The following is a 21,909-nucleotide window of genomic DNA, read 5'->3' as shown; positions in this document are numbered from 1 at the left end:
TGGGCCCCGATCGTCAGGGGGACAGGTCCGCCACTCAAAAGCCCACAAGGAGGATGGAAGGAACTAGGTGATTTCTTGGGTGTCTCCTCAAACTGCCGGATCCAATGGCTCAATGTGGGGCTGTAGATTTCCTTACAGCCAGGATCCACCAGGGCCTTGAGCTCTCTGGAAGGTTCTGGTTATCTGACCAGGACTGTACCTTCACTGCCGAGTTGCTGTCTGTGGGCAGAGGTCCACGGAGTGGGTAGGAGAGGGGAGATACTCTGGTCTCTTGACTCATTGCTACAGCGAGGACAGCGTTCCCCTGTGTGTGTCTGGCGCACATTGATAATGAACATTTCCTTTCTGTCTTCCTTTACGTGCTGATGTGGCCGAGAGTGGTGATGGCAATGGTCAACAGTGTGATTTAAAGTCATAGATTTTTAAAATGTCAAAGGACCGCTACAGAGGTGGCCAAGATGGTGGGCCTGGAGCCTGAGGGGCCTGGGGGCACCCTTTGGGAAAGGGTGAGGCTGTGTGGGATCAGGTGGAGGCTTTGTGTCCCTGGTTTTGTTTTCGCAGGGCCGCTGGGGAAGAGGAGTGTGTGGTGGGGACGGCTGTGTCTTGGCTGCCCAGCCTGTGAACCTCCCTCCCATTGGGTGAGCCTTGTGCCGCCTCCCTTCTCGAGGCCAAAACAGTCCAGATACTTGTTCTCTCAGACCCTGGCCGAGAGTGGAGGGCACATGGCCTGAGCCTGGCCAACCAGATGCTTCCACTGGGGCCAGGTGCCTGGAGTGTGCATCACAAAGAAGCGGGGAGAGTTTAGAATTCCTGCCCTGCTCCGGTAGGGGCAGCCTCCAGCACCCAGAACCCACGGAACCCCAGGCCCGGTCCCCCCGCCTTGGCCTAGATTCTGTGGGTCTTCCAGTATCCTTCTAGTATATCCTTCTTCTGCCTGACCACCCCATGGTGGGTGTCTTTTATTTGTGGTCAAGCACTCTGTTGGTGGCCTTTTAAGGTTCTTTGCAAATTTCCATTTTTACAAACAACGCTGAGATGAGGATCTCTGCCCCCATCCCTCACATGTGCAAGGATTGATGGAGAAAAGATTCCAAACACGTGCTGTTCCTTCTACCTGGAACACACCCTCCTCCCATTTCCCCCACATCTGCTGCCCCGCACTCTTCATTTCTCCACTGAGATCCACGAAAGTAGCTCCAGCCTGTGCCTCCCCCTGCCACCCTCTGGTTTCCATCACCTGTTATTCCGGCTTGTATTTACCCCAAGTGTTTTACTTGTGATCGCCTGTCTCACCCACAAGACTGCAGCTTCACACGGAAAGGACTGGATCTGCTCATTCACTGGACCCCAGGGCCCAGCACACCCAATGTCCGGACTCAACAACTCTTTCTGCATGAACAAGAGAACTTGGGAACCACAGTTCATTTTTTTTAAAAATAAATTTATTTATTTATTTTTGGCTGCATTGGGTCTTCGTTGCCGTGCACAGGCTTTCTCCAGTTGCGGCAAGCGGGGGCTACTCTTTGTTGCGGTGCCCGGGCTTCTCATTGCTGTGGCTTCTCTTGTTGCGGAGCACAGGCTCTAGGCGCGCAGGCTCAGTAGCTGTGGCTCACAGGCTTAGTTGCTCTGCGGCATGTGGGATCCTCCCGGACCAGGGCTCGAACACGTGTCCCCTGAATTAGCAGGCAGATTCTCAACCACTGCGCCACCAGGGAAGCCCCCACAGTGCAATTTTAATGATCTCAGATAAGGGACAGCAGAGGGCAGAGTGAAAGGCAGGGGAGGAGACCCGACAGCTCCTTGCTCATATCTTGTTACTTCCCGACAAACCAGCTGGGCGGGCAGTGGGAAGTGGGAGCTCTCGGTTTGTGGACTGCAGTAGTTGAAACCTTCCAGTAATTTCTTTAAGCTCAGAGAGATCAACGGAAGCAGGGGGGGGCCATCTGGTGGCTGGTGGTTGGAGATGGTTGCAGAGAGGAGGTGAAGGATGGGAGGTGCCCCGCCTCTGGGCGCTCCTGCCACCCTGGCTCCCCCAGCCTCGGGTCTAGTCCACACCCGTGGAGTTGGTCAGGTAGAAGGGACGGATGACAACTTGGAAGCTGCTGAAGGACCCTGCCGGGCAGGGGAAGAAGGAAGCACTCCTGGAGCTGTTGGTGCCCAGGGCGCTGGGGATCAGGGCCTTCCAGCCCTCGAAGTTGGTGACGTCCGCCACGAAGTTTCTCCCACAGAGCATCAGGGCCTTGTTTTCATAACCGATGGTGGGATTGGAGTAGCTAGACTTGGAGAGGGCCAGGAGGGGGGGGTCGTCAGAGGAGCACGAGAACCCGTAGTTCCAGCAGCTCTGGATGGTGGGGAGGTAGACTAAAGACCAGGAGACTGAGCTGGCCTGGAAGAGGAAGCTGGGGTGCTGGGGCGTCTGGAAGGACCGGTAGGGGTTGTAACTGGAACCCATCACGGAGGCGCTCCAGGTGGGCGAGGTGTAAAGCCGGGGCTGGTAGGTGTCCTCGGTGAGGTTCAGGCCCCTGTACTGAGCCAGCAGCTCGAAGGGCACGGTGTGGAACTCCAGGGCCTGCAGCATCTTCTTCTGGAACAGCGCCTCGTGACTCCAGTACAGGGACAGGTTAAACTGCAGCGTGAAGAGGTCGCTGGGCGGTATCATGGGGAACCGCACCCTCTCCACCAAGCCCTCCACCTCCCTGCGGGAGATGCGCCTCTCCTGGCTCCATTCATCCAAGGCCAGCAGCACGGCCAGCTCGCTGGGAGTGACCAGCTCATTCCTGGAGAGCAGGTCTCGGAGCACGGCCGTGGGGACGCTCGGCCAGGCCTCGGCCTGCGTCAGGGCCCCAAAGTTCCAGGCCAGGAACTGCACGCAGATCTCCTCCAGCACGGGGTCCCGGGTGGCCAGGGCATAGGCATAGAGGTCCAGGGCCGTCCGGAAAGAGGGGTCCTGGGGGAGGAGGATGGCGAAGAGGTGCCCGCAGTAGCTCTGCAGCTGCTTGGCCCCAGAGGCAGAGGCGAGCTTGTGCAAGCACTTCACTGACGACAGAGAGACGTCGATCCTCCGGGAGTAGAGGTACCTGCAGGGAGACAAGGGCTGATGCCTGGTGATACTCCTTCCCCACAGGACAGCAGGTGCGCCCTGATGCGCGTGTGCTATTGACCGCTGACACCCGCGGTGCTAGCTATTTCAAGGGGCATTCAGAGCCCCCTGATTTATCTCCTGGGTCAACGCACATTCCAAGCTCCCGTTTGCTTAGAGCCAGGTGTGGGCGGATCCCAGGCTCTTTGAAGATGTTGCTTCATCCTCATCCGTGAGGGGGGTGGTCCCACCACCTCCTCCACCATCACCACCGTCCTCACGGGCCGGACCATGGGCGCCAGGGCCTGCCGGCCATCCCGGGCATCAGCGTTGCCCTGCCCTTCCCTTCCCACTGTCACGCACCTGGCCAGACCCCTTCGGGCCCCCACTGGGTGCCCGTAGGCGCCCCTCTGACCCCAGCACCTGTCAGGTGTTCCCGTGACATAGGCATCGCCGCTGGCCACCTCCTATCTGCCTTCCCCACCAGCCGTGAGCCCCGCGGGCGGCACCCAGTCTGTGCCATCTGCCATGTAACTCAGTGAGCCACCAGGAAGCCCTTTGCTGCGTGAAGACGCGTGCGGAGGGAGCCTGCTGGGAGGGGAAACGATAGGCTGTGGCTGCTGTCTCCTGGGACATGGTGAGTAGGGTCCTGCTTTGGGAAGAGCCAAACTCTCCCCATGGCTTCTCTCGAACGCGGAGCCTTCCAGGGAGCAGCGGACCTGGTGGCTACCCTGTCACCTGAACATAGAGCTGGGGGCGCCCAGAGCAGAGCTGGGGCCCCACAGTGTCCAGTGCTGGTGGCAGAGGTGGGCCCGCCCTCCTCCCACCCTCTCTGCCCTCATGCGCTCAACACATCACGTGATCCTGCTGATGACCGTGAACTCTGGGGCAAAAAAGGGCATCTGCACCCTCTGGCCCGTCGCCCATAGCTGGGTATCTGCCTGGTGGTGGCCTGAGCCCAGGAACCTCCGCCCTGGGCAGCACCTGGACAGCGGACGAGGCATTGCCTCTCTCATAGGCAAGGGGTGGCACCGAGGGCCCCGCAGATGGCCATTGACAAAGGGAGCAAGGAAACCACAGAATGTTTCTGTCACCACCTCTTAATCCCGCTTTGGGGCCAGAGAGGGATGGTTCCCAGCTGCTGGGAGCTGTGCAGCTCCCACCTGGTGACGCCCCAGCCCGGCTGGCTCTCCCTGGTCTGGGCACACTGGCCACCCTCAGCTTCAGGCGGGCACCCGAGTGGCTGGGGACAGGGGGTCGCAATCAGCCCTTCGGCCCTGCGCCACCATCAGGGAAGAAAACATCCTGAAAGGTAGAAAAAAGACCAAAGGCCCTGGGATGTTAGTGACCCCCAGAGACCCCAGAAACTGGTGAGAAGCCGGATTACTGACAGAAGGCTCTGAACAGCAGTTGCCGCGTGGGGAACACTGGGAAGAGGGAAGGGGAGCGTGCGGAGCAGCCGCAGTGAGCAGGGGTCTTCTGAGGCCTTCTGGGGCCTGGACGGGGCTCACTGCAGCCTCTCTGCCTTAGGGGAGGGAGAGAGACAGGGGCAGAGAGAAAGGAAGAGAGAGAGAGGGAGGGAGAGGCAGAGACAGAGAGAGACACAGGGAGACAGAAAGAGACAGGGAGAGACAGGGAGAGAGAGCCGGAGCACATGGCCAGACAGTCCAGAAAATCACTGAACTCTGACCAAGGGCGGTGACTCCAGCTGGGGCCGGGAAGCTGGGGACAGGCGCAAACGCGTTACAGATATCAGTCCCGCTAGAAGGGGTACAGGATGGCTGCCAAGTTCTTATATTGTCCTTGGCTGAAAAGAAGCCACTTTAATCTGTTTTAACTGCCATTTGTTGTTTTCTCTTAAATGTCACTTTCAGCTACCTACAGCTTTGGGTCACGAGAGAGAACAGCTTTCATAGACGTGGTTCTTTTTTCAAATTGATGCTCGCAGAACACCAGCCCCCCGGGAGGCCCCTTGGGTGGGGACAGAGTGGCCCCCAGCAGGGCGGTCTGCGGGAAGGGGCCGCCCCTCGGGGCCCACTGTCATCTGGGAGACGGGCTCCTGAGCGTGGCTGGCCCACTGGTTAGACCCGAGGCCTGGGCGGCCCCGCCTGAGGGCTTCCCCCCACTTTTCTCCAGCAACAGATTTGGATTCGGTTTTTAAAAGAATTTTTTGAGTGAGCAGATCAGTCAGGTGAGAAGAGGGAGAATCCTTTGATGGTTGTTTTTTGGATGCTTTTACGACACCTGAGAGACAAGGGTGTGTGTGTGTGTGTGTGTGTGTGTGCGTGTGTGTGCGTGTGCGTGTGTGTGTGCGTGTGTGCGTGTGTGTGCTGCCCCATCTGTCACAGCCCCTGCGGAAAGAATGCATAAGAATGTGCGTGTGAATGTGAGGATGCGTGGCTGTGAAGGCAAACGTGTGAATGTGTGAGTGTGTGTGCACACAAGTGTGAACAAGCGTGTTCACCCAAGCATGGCTGCCGTCGGTGCCGCATCCCTCGTCCCTGCGGTTTGCCTTGGAAGGGATGCTGCCCAGTCCCCAGCCCCTGGCCCCAAGGACACTCACTTGATAAAGTCTCTGACGAGAGGCACACACTCGGTATCCACCTCCATAGTGACCCTGCTGCTCGGCTCCTTCCACAGGCCGTGTGCCTCGGGGTTGGTGGACAGGATCAGCTTGTGGGCACAGATGCCCAGCTCGTCCTCCTCCTTCGTCTTCACCCTGATGAACAGGTCACAGCCCTTTTGGCTCTCAAAGATCTGCTCTAGAGCTGCAGGGAGCTTGCCGGACAGGTCGAAGGTGTGGATGCCTCTGGTTTCTAAGGGGTAGAAGGGAACGTGCCGTGTTGGGAGGGGCCCTGACACTTGCTTCCTTTGTGACCTGAAAACACTTTTGCTCCCTGGAGTCAGTTTCTTCCCTTAAATCGTGGCCCCGCTCCTGTCTTATCTACTCAGAAAGGCTCCTGGGGAGGCAAGGAAAGAACAGCCCTGGAAGACAGGGTGCTGTTGCCCTCCGTGGCCCAGAGCCCCCACTCCGTCAAACACTCCTACTTAGCTCATCTGCCTCCTCCAGATTCTGACAGCACATCCAGGTGGGTGTTTCGGAGGCGCTGACTCCCAGAGCCTGGGGCCCCATCCCAATCAATCACTCACCCAGATATGACCTTCTAAAACCCAAACCTCCTGCCTGGTTTGGTCTGAAGAGGGAGGGCTTAATGGCAACCCTATTTAGAGTTTTGAGGTTCTCAGCAGCCTCCTTCAGGGGACCGAGGCCTAGAGAAGCTACTTGAAGCCCCCAGGGTGGTTTGGGGGTGATGCACCGCCTCTCCTGGCCCCTCCCAAAGCTTAGCAGGGAACTAAATTCCATCTGTTTTTTCTTTGCCACAAACAGGTTTGAATCAATTCTGACAATTAAACCAGGTGGGTTCAGCCCCCGCATTCCTCCCCGCACCCCAGACTCTCCTTTACTCACCCTGGGGCTCCCCACCAGGCCAGGGCTGCTTCCTGCCTTGCACCCCAGCCCCACAGCCCAGGTGTGTCTCCTGCACGTGCTCCCGCGCTCCCTGTGCGAGCCCAGGGAGAAGGACAAGTGGTCATGAGAGACGAGATAAAACTGGGACCCGAGGACTCAAAACTGCGGGGCAGCCTCGGTCCATTTAGAATGTCTGATGGCGTTGGGGAGAGGGCAGGGCTGGGGCTGTTTGCAATCAGGCCTTTCTGCCCCCAAGAAACGTCTAAAGCACGTCCAGCAGGCTGTCTAAGCCCGGGTCCAGGGGGTGTGCTGTAATATGCTTTGGAATGCGAACCAGCAGAAACAAAAGGCTGGCATTTCGAGAGATAAGCCTGCAGCATGTAGACACAGGGTGCAGAGGCACCTCGTTTTAATGTGCTTCACAGATGCCGCGTTTCTCTGAAACTGAAAGTTGTTGCAACTGTGCCTTGAGCTACACCATTTTTTTTTTCCCCAACGGCATTTGCTCACTTTGCGTCTCTGTGTCACATTTTGGTAATTCTCAGTCACCTTTGATGTTACTATTGGAAAAAGATTATGACTTGCTGAAGGCTCAGATGGTGGTTAGCATTTTTTAGCAATAAAGTATTGTTTAATTAAGGTATGTACATTATTCTTTTAAAAATTAAGGTGTGTGGAGTGTTTTTTTTTCATCGATAGCTTTTCTGGTTCACTGATTTTATGCCATCGATCTATTATATTTAGAACTGGCTAGTCTTTAAATTTGTTCTCTACAAAAAAAGAGAGAAAATATGCATATTTATTTTATCTGAAACTCTTCAGCTTCAATCCTTTCTTAATGCAACAAGGCCTTGCCCGTGTACAGCTGAGCACGGGTGTCAGTCTCCCCGCACCTCCCCCCATCACAGGGAGGGGGCGCTGCTGGGCCAGGAGCCTGCACCCGGTGACAGCCGCTTTCTCTCTTGCAGGAGTGACCTAGGACTCCGGACTAGGGTCAGAAAATCTTTGTTCCAGTTCTAGCTCTGCTTCCAACTAAGTGTGCTTGCTTATTTATTTAATTGAAGTATAGTTGGTTTACAATATATTAATTTCAGGTGTACAACATAGTGATTCAATATTTTAGTATGTACATTGTTTCTTTAGACATAATACTATTGCACACTCAGTAGACTACAGTATAGTGTAAACATAACTTTTACAGGCACTGGGAAACTCAAAAATTCCTGTTACTCGCTTTACTGTGATACTCGCTTTCAGTGGTTTGGAACCGAACCTGAGATATCTCCGAGGTGTGCCTGTATTTGGAATGTGGCTCATTGCCCGAGAATCGGGTTAAATGGAGCATTTCTGAGTGGCTCCGGTCGGGGTGGGGGGGGGGGCGGTAAGGAAGTGGAGATCTGTTGCTGTGAGGTGGTGGGAACTGGGCCTTTCCTGCCCCTCCTGGAGAGTAGGCACCACCTGCGAACCTTTGCATGGGAAGGTGTGTGATCCGCGTGGAGGGGTGGGGAGCCGACGTGACCACCGTCCCTGGGATCCAGGGCTCGGGCCTCCGTGGCAGCTCTTGGGCGGGGGTACAGGGAGGGCCCTGGGGCTCAGGACGGGGCACACCCCCCCGCCCCCGCTCACCGTTGGTGCAGATCACGCCGGCGTCCTCGTCATGTCTACAGTTGCTCTTCATCCAGCCCAGGGATGTGCAGTTGGCCAGCGAGGGCTCTGTCCCTGTGCACTGCACCTCGTCCAGCATGATGGGGCCCCTTCCTGGTGGCACAGCAAGGACGACAGAGCCTGGAGGGGGAGCTGGGGCTCTCGGGGCTCTTGTAGCGTCATACCATCAACTAGCCTTGTTCTCACAAGGTCTGTCTGCCTCATAGATAGCAAATTATGACACCGTGATTTATGTGTCTACCCCTGTCTCTGAATATTTGAATGATTTCCCTTTTTTTGAACCACAGGCACTGCACACAGACTTTTCTTTTGGGGGGAAACTGTTTCGAGAAGGTAAATTGCCCGGAGTGGAGCCACTGGGCTGGAGGACACGGCCGCCGGCCAAGCCTGCGTGCGCGCCGGGCCGCCAGCGCTCAGCCAGCGCGGGGCTTCGGCCTCTTTGAAACCTCTGCCAGCACTGAGCTGGCGGGAACGCCATTTGCCCGCCTTAGGTACGATCCCTTCCTGGGCCTGGTTACTTAGCAGCGCGTCCAGCTTTGGAGGACCTGGGGACTCGCAGGTTACCTGGCCCGAAGGTGGCTCTGCCCAGAGCCTCGGTGGCATTCTTGAAGCCCAGGGCTCGGCAGACAACGCTGGCATCTGTCAGGTCCCACAGGTTGTCACACACCGTCCCCCACTGGCCGCTGTAGTAGATCTCCACGCGGCCCTCGTTGGCTGTGTCCCCGTCGGCCAGCCGCATGTCACCGTCTTTCACGCCTGCAAGCTCCCGAGGGAGAGCAGAGGTCAGCAAGGATGAAAGCCGCGTGCTGGGCCTCCATCCCAGGGCAGCAGCATGGCCGCCCCACCCTCCTCGGGGGTCATGTGCTTTCACGGGGGCAGTAAAGTTCTCCCCAGTAGGGGGTGACCCCTGGATCGTTAGCTTTGAAGACTCCATCCATCCTCAAGGGGATCACCCCCCGGGGAGGAATGGAAAGTACACATAGACCGCCCCCCATACACACAGTGAGGGTAGACTCCACCTTTCTTGTCTCTGAGGTCTGAACCCTTTATTGATAGAGGAGGGGCAGAGGGGTGCCCGATGCCACCTGAGAGTAGGGTGGCAGGACCCCAAGGAAAGAATGGGGGATGGGGCGGAGGCCCACACTGACCCCACTGAGGGTGTCTGGGGCTTGGGGTGCAGCCTGGGCACCACAGTGAGGACTGCTGGAAGGGGTGTGTGGGAACGTGGGGGGCAAGCAGGCCCAGGGCACCCCGGAACTCAGGCAGAGTGCCAGGCAAGGAGAGGAAGCGGGGTCCCGGCCCTACACCTGTTCTTCTGGGACTCGGCCCGCTGACCTCCCCTGCCCATCCCCACCTCAGCCCCCGCCGGAGCCAACAGGGTCAGGCAGGAGCTGGGTGCCGTGTCAAAGGACACTTCTCAGATGGGGGAGCAACAGGCCTCTGTGGGGTCACCAGGATGAGGAAGGGCCTCGAAGTGTGAAGGGTGAGGACAGCCGTCCAGGACTCTGGAATCTGACTGTGTCCAAAGGGCACTGGCCTCGTGTCCCCCAGGGTTTGGCCAATCTGTGGGCCCCTCCTGCCGGGTCCCTCTGGTTCCCACCGGATGAAATGGTGACTCCCTTGGCATCCCCTCACTGAAACATACAAGCCATGACTTGGGACACCCGGGACACCGCTTCAAGCAGGAGAGAAGACCCGGGCTGACTCCCGTCACCCAGGCACCGGGCAGAACATTGCCCTGATTTTCTGCAAAGAGGGGGCTGACCCCGCAGAGCAAGGGAGCGGCAGCTTCACAGACGCTGCTTTCCAGATCTCCGGGGCCCCGCTCACCGTGAATCCCCGCAACCAGCAGCCACATCCACAGGAGCCGCAGGGGGGCCATGGCCTTGCCTGGGAGCCCCTGTCCTGCAGCGAAAGGAGGCAGCCGAGTGAGATGGCGGAGCTGGACAGCCCGCGGCACCAGGGCCGGCGTGTCCACCCAGCCTTTGGACCCTGCTCACGGAGGGCGGCCGGCGGGTGCAGGGCCTGCACCCTCAGAGCCGGGAGCCTGGGGAGCGCCCGGCGGGGGCCCCTTACCTCATCTGAAGGTGGTCCTCCGAGGACAAGGAAGACCTGCCCAGAGGAAGGGGGGTCTCTGGGCAGCGAGGACAGTGGGAACAGGAGCCCATCTCAGAAAGCTAGGCCTGGCGTGGCTGTGGGGGGGGATGGGTGGGGACGGTGGGGAGGGAGAAGGCAGGGTGTGCGGGTCCCAGATTGGGAGGGCCTGGGGAGCCCTGCTCAGGATGGGGCTTTGTCTTCAGTCAATGGAGCCCTGAGGGGGTGCCCTGAGGTCTGCAGCAGATGGAGAACATTCTGTGGGTTCTGGACCAAGTGAGCCCAGGAAGGGAGGGGGCGGCAAGAGCAGGGCAGGGGGATGCAGCGGGAGGAGGCCCCAGAAATCCGGGCAGGAGTGACAGAGGGACAGCCAGCAGTGAGAGAGCTTGGGCTGGGCGCGTCGGGCGGGGAGGACAGGGGTCAGGGCTGAGGCCCAGGCCTCTGACTGTGCAGCCGGGTGTGGGTGGGGAGAGGCTGCGGGGAGGGGCACAGGATGCAAGGACCTCTGAGGTCAGTGTCCCCAAGGAGCAGAGGCTCGAAGAGGTGGGGGACCACCAAGGCCACACAGCCAGCCCTGGGCAGGCAGGCAGGGGGCACCCAGGTCTCCCCACTTTTGCCTGGACTTCTTGGCTCCGTTTAATTGTCACTGCTCACTTTTCCCCTTCACCCCCATCCTGCCCCTCACTTGTCTCCCTCCCCTCCTGTCCGCACACGGGGGTGGTCACTGCAACACCAACACTCACCCCCGGGGCCCAGCGAGCAGAGATGTGGCCTGTCTTGTGGCTGCCCCTCAAGTCAGGGCCTGGTGACCTCGGGGCGGCACCCCGGGACTGCGTTAACCAGACCCCTGGGGGCTCCCAGGCACGAAGGCCTGTTAACCATCATTGAACGGCATCCCTGGGCCAGGACAACTCACACCACTGGCTCGTGGGATCCTGACCACGAGCCTGAGAAATGCTTCATTGACCCCACCTTACAAGTGAAGGGGTAGCCGGCTCGGCTCACACAGCTGGGGAGCCGTGCGTCGTGTGTTTGTGTGGGGGTGCCCTCTCTTCATTACACTGACCTCAGCAGATGGCCAAGGGGCTAGGATGACCAACCGCCCAGTGCACTGGGGCCTGTCCCGGCTTTAGCATGGGAACTCCTGTGTCCTGGGACATGCCCTAGGTTCCAGGCACATGGGGATGGCTGGCCACCCTCTGCACTCCCCAGACAGTGGCAGCCACCAGCTTTGCTCATCCTGAAACAGGAACTCAAGGCCCCAGACAAATGGCCATTTAAGCACTTGGCACGTGGTATGCAAATGTCACAGTACTTCAGGTGGCCGCGACCACCCGTTTTTGCCTGACTCATTTGGGAAGTGGGACAGAGTTTATGCAGACTGGAAAGAGGTGCTCTTCCTTTGGGCAGGTTTAGCCTGGGCTGAAAAGCACTGAGCAGAGAGAGCACCTTGGCTGAATTCCGAGCCTGCTTTTGCCCCTTGGGCTGGTGTCCTGTGTGCCAGTGGACAACCTGACCAACTAACTGTCCACAGAGACCCTCTGGACACGGAGCCGAGGTGATGGTCCCCGGACTCAGGGGAAGCGCCAGATCCCCATCTGGGTACAAGCAGGGAGACTTGGCCCCCATGAGATTACATGGTATAGAGGGAGGGACACCCACCTGAGAGCAAGAGGCACAAGCTTACCTGCCCGAGACAGCTACTGATGGCTGTCCTACAGCCTCCCACCTGCAGGATCCCTCTGCAGATCAATCTTCAACCCAGAAAGCCCTTCCAGTACAGAGCGTGGTCGGGCTGGTCTCAGGAAATGCTTCAGAAAGCTCAGTCTAGTTTCGATTTCTAGAAACCACCTGACACTGTTTTCTTCTGGGGTTGGCTGCCGCCAAGGCTTCCTGCACCACCCCAATCCCCCTCGGTGCTGACTGGGGCGGTGGGGATGGCAGCGGCCCGAGGCGGCAGTCTGGCTGATTCTGTAACCAGAGCAAGGCGGCCGACAGCCACATTTGAATTTCAATACTCTTCCGAGCTGGACCAGTGCCAGGCCCCTGCGCTGGGGGAGGGGAAAGGAGGGGCAGCAGCGGACAGCGGTCAGAAGAGCAGAGGGTGGGCATGGACAGGCAGGATGTGCATCCGGGGACTGTGGGCTCTTTCACCGCACACCCTGAACCATTTCCTGGGTCTCAAGCCTGACCTGAATGTTGCACCCTGCTGGGGCGGGGGCAGAACCTCTGGAGTGGACATAAATTGTTCTGCCCGTCTCACGCCCACTCCCTTGCCTTTCCTCTGACAGGGAGCCAGCACCTCGATTTTCCCCTGGGGAAGCACCCCCGTCTCACCCTCAGGTTGTGTGGCTCCTCTGGGGCTGACCCGAGCCTGGTGGGTGGGAGACAGATGGTGTCAGGGAGGCGCCGTGATCCCAGCCGGCCCAGGGAGTCAGCTTCAGACTCCCGGAACGGGACCCTGCAGGGAGCAGGCGGCCTGGAGATGCTGATGTCTGTGGTGCCCCAGATTGTGCCTTGAGGAAAGCCCAGCTGGGGATGCAGGTGAGGGAAGAGCTGAGAGACGGAGGAACCTCGGTCCTGATGCTATGGCTTGAGCACCTGCGTCCAGCTGGCCTGACGTCAAGGCCAAGCCCTGCCTTCAAGGTTAAATGAGGCAATCGATCTCTTCTATTTCTGTCACTTGCATTCCAGGTTCTGGACAAGAGCTGTCCCCTTGGAATGTCCCCAGGTCTCTCTAATCCAGTGGCTGTCAACCTGGTCGGCACATGAGAATCACCCAGGAGTTTCACAAACTCCCAAGGCCCAGACCCATTAAATCACAATCTCTGGGGTGGGGACAGGCATTGGCATTAAAGCCTTGCAGGTGGTTCCCATGTGCAGCCGGGGTTGAGAACCAGTGGGGGAGACAGAGTTTCCCTGGCAGACCTGCGTCCAAACGAGTGAGCCCCCAGGTCAACTATTCAATGACTATTTGCCCAAGATGTGAGGTCTGAGGGGGCTACCGGCTCATCTAATCCCCTCCAAAGGAACTGTAAAGATCAGTGGGGAGAGCAGCAGAAACAAAAGTGGCAGAAGAGACAGGGGAGTTTTAACACGCCATCCAGCTGAAGGAGCCTCAGTGCTGGCTGACACAGAAACCCCAGCACTGTCACTTCTAGCGTTGATTGGTACTTGCAGCAATAAGTGGCCGGTCTAGGTCAGGAGTGCATAGGAAGTCCTTTGGGAGGTACTGGTGGCAACGTCGAAAAACCCAAGTTGCCGAATCTTTATTCCCTGAGTCCTTTCCTGCTGGAAAGTCCTTTGTGTGCAGGTGGTAAAATGTCAAACAGAGGCCCAGACATGGAATCAAAGCACGGGTGTCTGTTCCCCTCCGGCTCTCAGGGTCTCTCCAGGAACAGGAGAACGGGAACTGAGAAGGGGAACTGAGACCATCTGCTCCAGAGAGGAGTGGCTCAGCTCTGGTAAGGAGACCAACTGAAAGCCCCGACACTGTGGACAATCGGGCCAGTGGTGACAATGTAGAGCCCGCTGCTGTAAGCAGGAAGCCACAGCCGAGACGTGGTGGCGAGCGTGCTGGGGGCTGTCAGAGACCAGAGCCCTTACGACGCCCATACGACATTCTTTGTGCCTCCTCTCCCGCCGCCCCCACCAAACACGGAACGCTGCCTGTAATACTAACCTCGAGGTAGCTGGCACTGCTGTCAACTTTTGACAGGACCCATTCAATACTCCTAACCTCTACAGGAAGTAGCTGCTCTTATTAACTCTTTAATAGATGAGAAAACGGAAGTGCAGAGAGGGGAAACCCAACCAGTTACACAGCTGGGAGCTGGAGAGCTGGGATTCCAACACACACTTTTCTTTCTTTTTTAAAAAATTGGCTTGAGGGACTTCCCTGTTGGTGCAGTGGTTGGGAGTCCCCCTGCCAACGCAGGCAACACGGGTTCGTTCGGTCCCTGGTCCGGGAGGATCCCCCATGCCGCAGAGCGGCTGGGCCCGTGCGCCACAGCTACTGGGCCTGGACTCTGGAGCCCGTGAGCCACAACTACTGAGACCGCGTCCTGAGGCTGCTGAAGCCCGCGCGCCTGGAGCCTGTGCTCCGCGGCGAGAGGGGCCGCCGCAATGAGAGGCCCATGCAGCGCAGCGAGGAGTAGCCCCCGCTGGCCGCAACTAGAGAAGCCCGCACACAGCAACAAAGACCCAACGCAGCCAGAAATAAATAAATAAATTTATAGAAAAAAAAAATTGGCTTGAGATCTGATAATCTACACACAATAAAGTGCATCGATTTAATGAGTTTTGCCAAATGTATACAGATGGTAACCATGACAATCATAATATAGAAAACATTCTCATCATCCCCAAATGTTCTCTTATGCCTTTGCTGACAATCCCCTCTGCCAGCCCCCAACCCTGGCAACCGGGGATCTGCTTACTGCCACTGCAGCTCTGCGTGTTCTAGAATTTCATATAAATGGAAATACACAATATATAACCTTTAACTTAGCACATGCTTTTGAGATGTCACTGAGAATATCAGTAATTGGTTCTTTTCTCACGAGTAGTAGCCCACTGTGTGGACAGACCTCAATCTGCTTCTGCACTTATGCATTGATGGACATTTGGGTCACTCCCAGTTTTGGACTACACTCACCCGCCCCCCCCCCACCCCCTTATCCGAGGCTTTGCTTTCTGCAGTTTCAGTTATCCGTGGTATACTGCAGTCCAAAAATATTACATGAAAAATTCCAGAAATTAACAATTCGCGAGTTTTAAGTTGTGCACTGTTCTGAGTAGCGTGATGAAACCTTGCGCCGTCCCACCTGGGACGTGCATCATCCCTTCATCCAGCGTATCCCACCTGTTAGTCAGTTAGTAGCCGTTGTCGTTATCAGATCGACCGTCCAGATATCACAGTGCTTGTGTTCAAGAAAATCTTCTTTTACTTAATAATGGTCCCAAAGCACAAGAGTGGTATGCTGGCAGCTCGGCTATTCTCTTACTGTGCCTAATTTATAAATTAAACTTCATCATAGGTAGGTATGTATAGGAAAAGACAGTATATATGGGGTTTGATGCTATCCACAGTTTCAGGCATCCACTGGGGTGCTGGAGAGTATCCCCTGTGGATAAAGGCGGGACTACTGTATTACAAATAAAGCTGTTAGGAACATTTGGAGACAAGTCTTTGCGTGAACGTAAGTTTTTCTTTCTTTTGTGTAGGGATAAGATTACTGGGTCGTATGGTAGGTGTATGTTTAACTTTTTAAGAAACTGTCAAAGTGTTTTCCGAAGTGGCTGAACCATTTTGCAACCCTACTAGCAATTTCTATGGTGGTTCCGGTAGCTTTAAATCCTTACCACTACTTGGTATTGCCAGTCTTTTCAGTTTTATCCATCCTGGTGGGTGTGTAGTGGAATCTTACTATGGTTTTAATGTCTCATGATGTGGAGCATCTTTTCACGTGCTTATTTGTCATTTATGCCTCCTCTTTGGTGAGGTGAAGTGTCTATTTAAATCTTAAACACATTTTAAATTGGGTTGTCTTATCACTGAGTCGTATACATTCTTTATATATTCTGGCTACGAGTCCTTTAGCGGATACACGACTTGCAAATTGTTTGGCTGAAAAACTTGCCTTTTCATTTCCTTAAGAGTGTCTTCTGAAAAGCAAAGATTTTGAGCTTGGAAAAAGCTCAATTTTCCATACTTTTGGTGTTACATCTAAGAAATCTTTGCTTAACCTAAACTCACAAAGATTTTCTACTGCACAGAAATTTATAGAATTTTGTAGTTTTAGCTCTTATATTTAGGTCTATTATCTAACGTGAGTTAATTTTGCGTATGGCGGGAGATGAGGGTTTCAGTCATTTATTTCCATATCGAATAGAGTTGTCCCACCACTATTTATGGAAAGACAATCATTTTCCCACTGAATTACCCTGGCACCTTTGTCAAAAATCAATTGACCACACACATATGGGTTTATTTCTGGACTCTCTTCTGTTCTCCTGACTTTATATATCTATTCTTCTTATGGCACTAATACATTTTGATGACTTACAGCCTTACATTAAGGCTCGAAGTCAGATAGTATCAGTCCTTCAACTTTGTTTCCCTTCCTCAAAATTTGAGTCTTTCCACCCATGAAGACAGCATATTCTTTGATTTATTTGGGTCTTCTTTGATACCTTTCATCAGTGTTTTATAGTTTCAGCATATAGATCTTGCACATATTTTGTTAGATTTATATCTAACTATTTCATGTTTTCCGGTGCTATTATAAATGACGCTGTCTAAAAAATTTTCCATTTCCAACTGCTCACTGCAGCTGCACAGAAACAAAATTAATTTCTGTATTTGAACTGTGTATCCTTCAGCTCTGCTATACTCAGCTGTTAGTTATTTTTTGAAGAGTCCTTAGGGTTTTCCTATCTAGTTGATCTTGTCCTTGGTGAATAAAGACGGTTTTACTCTTTCTTTTCCAATCTAAAGACTTTTCTTTTTCTTGCCTAATTGCACTGTCTGGGACCTCGCATAGGACAGCGGGTGAATGAAAGTAATGAGCACAATGGCGGTTCCCTGGTTTGATCACTGAGCTGTGGTTATGTGAGAGGCTGTCACTGGACAAAATTACAGCAACACTGTACACAACAGTGTACTGTACACTGTTGCTGTGAAGGGAACACAGCAACACTCTTCTAGTTTGGCAACTTCTTTGTGGTTTAAAATGACTTTAAAATAAAAAGTGGTGGGGGAAAAAGTGGTGAAAGCTGACTTTCTTGCCTTGTTCCCAGCCTTCGAAGGAAAGTCTCTCACCATGAAGTATGATGTTAGCTGCAGGTTTTTCACAGATGACATTTACCAGCTTAAAGAAGTTCCTTTTATTTCTAGTTTGCTAAGAGTTTCTTTGCTTATTTATTTTTTTTGTTTTTGTTTTCGTTGTTTTTGCGGTACGTGGGCCTCTCACTGTTGTGGCCTCTCCCGTTGCGGAGCACAGGCTCCAGACGCGCAGGCTCAGCGGCCATGGCTCACGGGCCCAGCCGCTCCGCGGCATATGGGATCTACCCGGACCAGGGCACGAACCTGTGTCCCCTGCATCGGCAGGTGGACTCTCAACCACTGAGCCGCCAGGGAAGCCCCGCTTATTTGTTTTAAAATCATGAACAGGTACCGGATTTTGTCAAATGTTTTTTCTGTATCTTTTGAGATTATCACATGTTTTTTTCCTTTTTCGTCTGTTAATATGGTGAATTATGTGGATTTTAGAATATTAAACCAACCTTGCCTTCCAGGAATAAATCACACTTTGTCATGAAGTATTTTCATTTTTATATGATGCTGTATTCAACTGGCTAAATTTTTGCCCAGGACGTTTGGCTCTATGTTCATGAGCGACACTGGTCTGTATTTTTCTTTTCTCATATTTGTCTTGTTTTGGTATCAGGGTAATGGTGCCCTCACAGAATGAGTTGGGAAGTGTTCCCAGTTCCCAAAATCATGGAAGATTTTGTGTTGGCTCGTTATGATTTCTTCCTTAAACGTTTGGCGCAATTTACCAGTAAAGCCAGTTGCCCTTGGAATTTTCTTTGTGTGAAGGTATTTTATTTCCACTTTACCCACATCTTTTAACAAGTTTATTAAGGTATAATTTACCTGGAAATTTACCAATTTAAAGTGCACAAGGAGACACCGTTAACATTTGTAAAGAAACTAAGCTCATTTTCTTTCACCCAGTTCTGAGATGACTTTGGGAAATTTCTTTTTGCTAGTGACACTCAGGTGTGAGTGGCCGGCAGGCACGAGTCACTGCGAGTCCAGGGTACAGCGGTTACTTAAGGACACAGTCAAGAGACGATTTTCCATGCCTTCCTCATCCGTGTGCAGCTCTCCATCCTGTTCCCGCTCAGCCCCATGCACTCTGGCTCCCCCCACGACCCCCCGGAACTGTTCTCACAAGGTTCGCCAAGAACATCACGTCTTCCTTGTTGCTTGGCCCGTGGACACGCTCAACCTTCTTACTTGACCTCCTGCGGAGTCTGACAGAAGGGACGAAGCAGGATGGGCACGCTGCCACTTGACCCCACGCTCCCCTGGTGTCCTGTACCAGTGCAGGCCTCCCTTCCTCACCAGTCCCTTCCTTCTGTGCGCCTGAGCCTTCTTCTTAGGACTTCTTAGGGCCCCGCGTGTCCTGCAGAACGATCTCATTCTTTCCTGCAGACTCACCAGACTCCCTAGTGACACCTGGACCAGTCTAGACCTCTCGCCAGGGCCCACCTCACTACCAGTCTTCCAGCACCTCCAACAGAATGGGTGAGCAGCTGCTAAGGAAGAATCAGGTGATTTTCTACTCCCCTCTGTGAATGGATTCACTTACTGTTCACGACAGCTCTGTGAAGTAGCTCCATTATCATCGTCCTTTCACAGTGGAAGAAGTCAAAGGACAGAGAGGTTAGATGATCTACCCACAGTCATACCGCTGGGAAGTGTCAGAGCCAGGACTGGAACCCGGGAGTGACTCAGAGCCTATATATTGTTTCTTTAGGTAAGAAGTGGATTTATTCAGAGAGAAACACACTCTACAGACAGAGTGTGGGCCATTTCAGAGGGCGAGAGTAGGCTCAGAGCCTGTATTCTTTTTTGTTTTTTTAGTATTTATTTATTCATTTCTTTGGCTGTGCCGGGTCTTAGTTGCGGCACGAGGCATCTTTGTTGCTGCGTGCAGGATCTTAGTTGCGTTATGTGGGATCTAGTTCCCTGACCAGGGATCGAACCTGGGCCCCCTGCATTGGGAGCATAAATTCTTAAGCACTGGACCACCGGGGAAGTCCCAGAGCCTATATTCTTAACCACTCTGACCAAAAGAGCATCTTCAGACTTGGGGAAAAGTTGGACTGGGTGATTCAGTTTCCAAAAAGTCTCCTCGACTGCAAAGGTCCATGGGTCCCTATCCTGTGAACTCCCACAGCACATCAGCCATCCTGTGTCAAGAAGGCTTCTGGCTTGTTCCTTGCCAGGACCCCCTCTTCACCCCCACAGGGAGCACACCGTTCACTGAGCCCCTGTGTGACTCAGCTCTCATGTCCGCTGGGGCAGCGCCGAAAGACAGCACAGACCAGGAGACAAAGAGAATACACTTTATTGTTTCCAAAACAATGGCTCCAGTAGGAAGGGGCACAATCATTATGCTTACAGCAGCGAATACAGGGGGGAAAGGCTAGCTTTAAAATATTTGAAAATCACTGTGTGAAAATGGTGCTTCTGGGCACCTGAGTCTTGGATCTCAACTCAGTGACTGTCCCCAGTCCTCCAATCTTCCTAATTCCATCTTTGTATTTTTAATATCACACAGCCCTGATGTCATTCATGGATGTTTATCAAGGAGGCGTGTCAGGGAGCCCAGCTGGGCAAAGTCAGGAAAGACTTGGGCCTTCAGACTGTGTCCAGTGGGAGCTGAGTTCCAGAGAAACATGTCACGTTCAAAGGTTTGTTTTCTGTTCTTTTGCTGTTTTTTTTACAGTGGAAGAAACAGACAACCAGCACAAGAATGAGGTATCCTTCCTGGGTTCCCTCCAAGCATCTGTATTAAAGTTTCAAAGCGGGAAAAGTCTGTGAGACAGGGGGTCCACACAGTAGCAGCCAGGGCCTAAAACACAGCCCTTCCCAGCCATCACGAACCCTACATCCTCCTGAGGGGTGAGGTAGCTTCTGGGCGAGGGGGCGCCGTGGGCTGATGGCAACGGCCCTTCTAGGCTCTGGTCCTGGCTGACCTCTGTCCCAAACCCTCCGCCTTTTACCCTGGAGCGTGGAGAAGAGGCCACAGGTACTGAGACACACCAAGGTTTCTGTGAAGAGTTTCCAGGAGGAAGAGGCTGAGGAGAAATAAAAGGCTAGGACAGAAACCACAGGGCCGGGCAGGCCTCGTCCACAGCCTCCAGGGTAAGGGAGCCCCAGTGCCTGGGGCAGGGTGTAGGCTCGCCAGGACCCAGGGCCCCACTTGACTCAGGAAATACAAATTCAAGTCATTCATGCAAGTCTTCCAAGGAATGGCAATTTCTGATAATTGCTAGAAAACAGCAATGTATCCTTATCCTTATCTTTGTATCCTTTGACCAAGGACTTAGAAAGGGTTGAAAACTTGCCTGACCGACTGTAACTGCTTACTCACCATTTCCTTCACTGCTGGGAATGAATCTGTTAACCACAAGACTTTGTTCTGGTAAGATTTGCCAATTCCACTTTATAAGAAAGGAAATTACTTTAATTAATATAAGTTAATAATAAAACTTCAAAGTGCTACACAGCCGCAGAATTTTCCTGAAGGCAGAAAACGGGGTCGGTCACTTGAATGGAGAAGTTTGATGGGGGCGCAGATGGTGGGCCTGCGTCCCCTCTTGCAGCACTTTGGGCACCTGTGGCGTTCCTGGAGGCCCGCCCTCGCTCTCACAGCCCTGTGATGTCCTGTAGCGTAAACGGGTTCTTTTCCAGGGGTCTGGAGGGGTGGATTTAATGCCCGGGGCTCACGAGGAAGGAAGAGAAGGGGGCAGCCCAGGAGCACCTAACTGGAAGGCCTGCTTCAGACTCACTGCTGTGTTCCCAGAGGGGGCACAGTGCTTGACACACAGTAGGAGCTCAAGAAATAGTTATTGAACAAAAGAAGAAATGGAGAGAAAAGAAAGGTAGGTCAGATGGAAGAAAGGGCTGAATCAGAGGATGGGCCCCAAATTAAGATGCCTGCAATGACTAGCTTATACCACCAGATGGCAGTGCAGGGAAATGTCCGGCCTGCGGTCCCAAGACCCCCGCCCCTTCCCCTCTGAGAAGCCACATCTCAGGCTGGGACTGAGCTCCCAATTCTGGAAATCTCTAGACCAGGTATACACCTCAGAGTTCCGAGGAAAAACATCACATAAAAGTGCAGTCCTCGGGTTTTTATAAAATTTGAGTCCTGACGTAGCTTAAAACTGTCCACCCCCCAGCCTTGTTCATCGTCTTGATTTTTCCCAGTTTAAATGAACTCTATGCCCTCATACTTCACACTCCCGATCTTGGTCTCGGGCAGGAGGAAGCGTCCGTCGAGCGTGAAGGCCATGATATAGGTGGCGATCTGGCCGCTGTCCTCCTCGGACTTGAGGGCCACGATGATCTGGTCATCGGTGTTGGGGATGAACTTGAAGGAGGAGAAGCCGTGCGTGGGGACCACCTCCCCCACGTGGCTGACGGAGATGTCGCCGAAGTCCTGCGCGGCACTCAGCAGCAGGTTGGTGCCCCTGCGCTCGTCATCCTCCTCACTGTAGCGCTCGTGGCTGGCGCGGCGCGGCAGGAAGAACCAGCGCTGCAGTGTGTCGCTCCAGCAGGCAGACTCGTGGATGAGGTAGCCTGGGGACACACAGACCGGTCACCGCCCGCCCTCCCCAGAGCCAGGGCGGCCTCGCCCCTGCACGCAGACCCACGAGCGGCCCGGCGCCGGAGCAGCGTCACCGTCATCTTTTCTTTAGGTTTCCATGTGCCTTTGCTCCCACCTGTCCAGAGTGACTGAGCCTGGGACAGCAGCACAGAGCCCGTGGGGCCGCGCTGAGTCTCTGCTGCGCCACTCTC

At 54.4% G+C, this 21,909-nt stretch overlaps 1 protein-coding gene across 3 annotated transcripts in view; it reads right to left on the bottom strand.

The window, feature by feature from the left end:
- Positions 1-1,484: 1,484 nt before the first annotated feature.
- Positions 1,485-21,909, bottom strand: part of CANT1 (calcium activated nucleotidase 1) — a 33,852-nt gene continuing 13,427 nt past the window's right edge. Inside the window, exons 1-6 of one of the 3 annotated variants that reach the window (XM_029211893.1) lie at positions 11,995-12,129; positions 10,044-10,118; positions 8,778-8,969; positions 8,175-8,306; positions 5,643-5,895; positions 1,485-3,077 (exon numbers count right to left, since the gene is read on the bottom strand). In XM_029211893.1, coding sequence (XP_029067726.1) covers positions 2,045-3,077; positions 5,643-5,895; positions 8,175-8,306; positions 8,778-8,969; positions 10,044-10,095 — 1,662 coding nt within the window. In that variant the 5' untranslated portion in view covers positions 10,096-10,118; positions 11,995-12,129 and the 3' untranslated portion in view covers positions 1,485-2,044. Of the gene's footprint in view, positions 3,078-5,642; positions 5,896-8,174; positions 8,307-8,777; positions 8,970-10,043; positions 10,119-11,994; positions 12,130-20,936; positions 21,691-21,909 lie in introns of those variants that run through there. The other 2 variants (XM_029211896.1, XM_029211894.1) reach the window with 2 other exon arrangements.

Source organism: Monodon monoceros, unplaced genomic scaffold (assembly GCF_005190385.1).
Source record: "Monodon monoceros isolate NGI ecotype Baffin Bay Population unplaced genomic scaffold, NGI_Narwhal_1 Super_Scaffold_9, whole genome shotgun sequence".
NCBI classification, from domain to species: domain Eukaryota; kingdom Metazoa; phylum Chordata; class Mammalia; order Artiodactyla; family Monodontidae; genus Monodon; species Monodon monoceros.
This window is presented reverse-complemented; position numbering and strand designations above follow the sequence as displayed.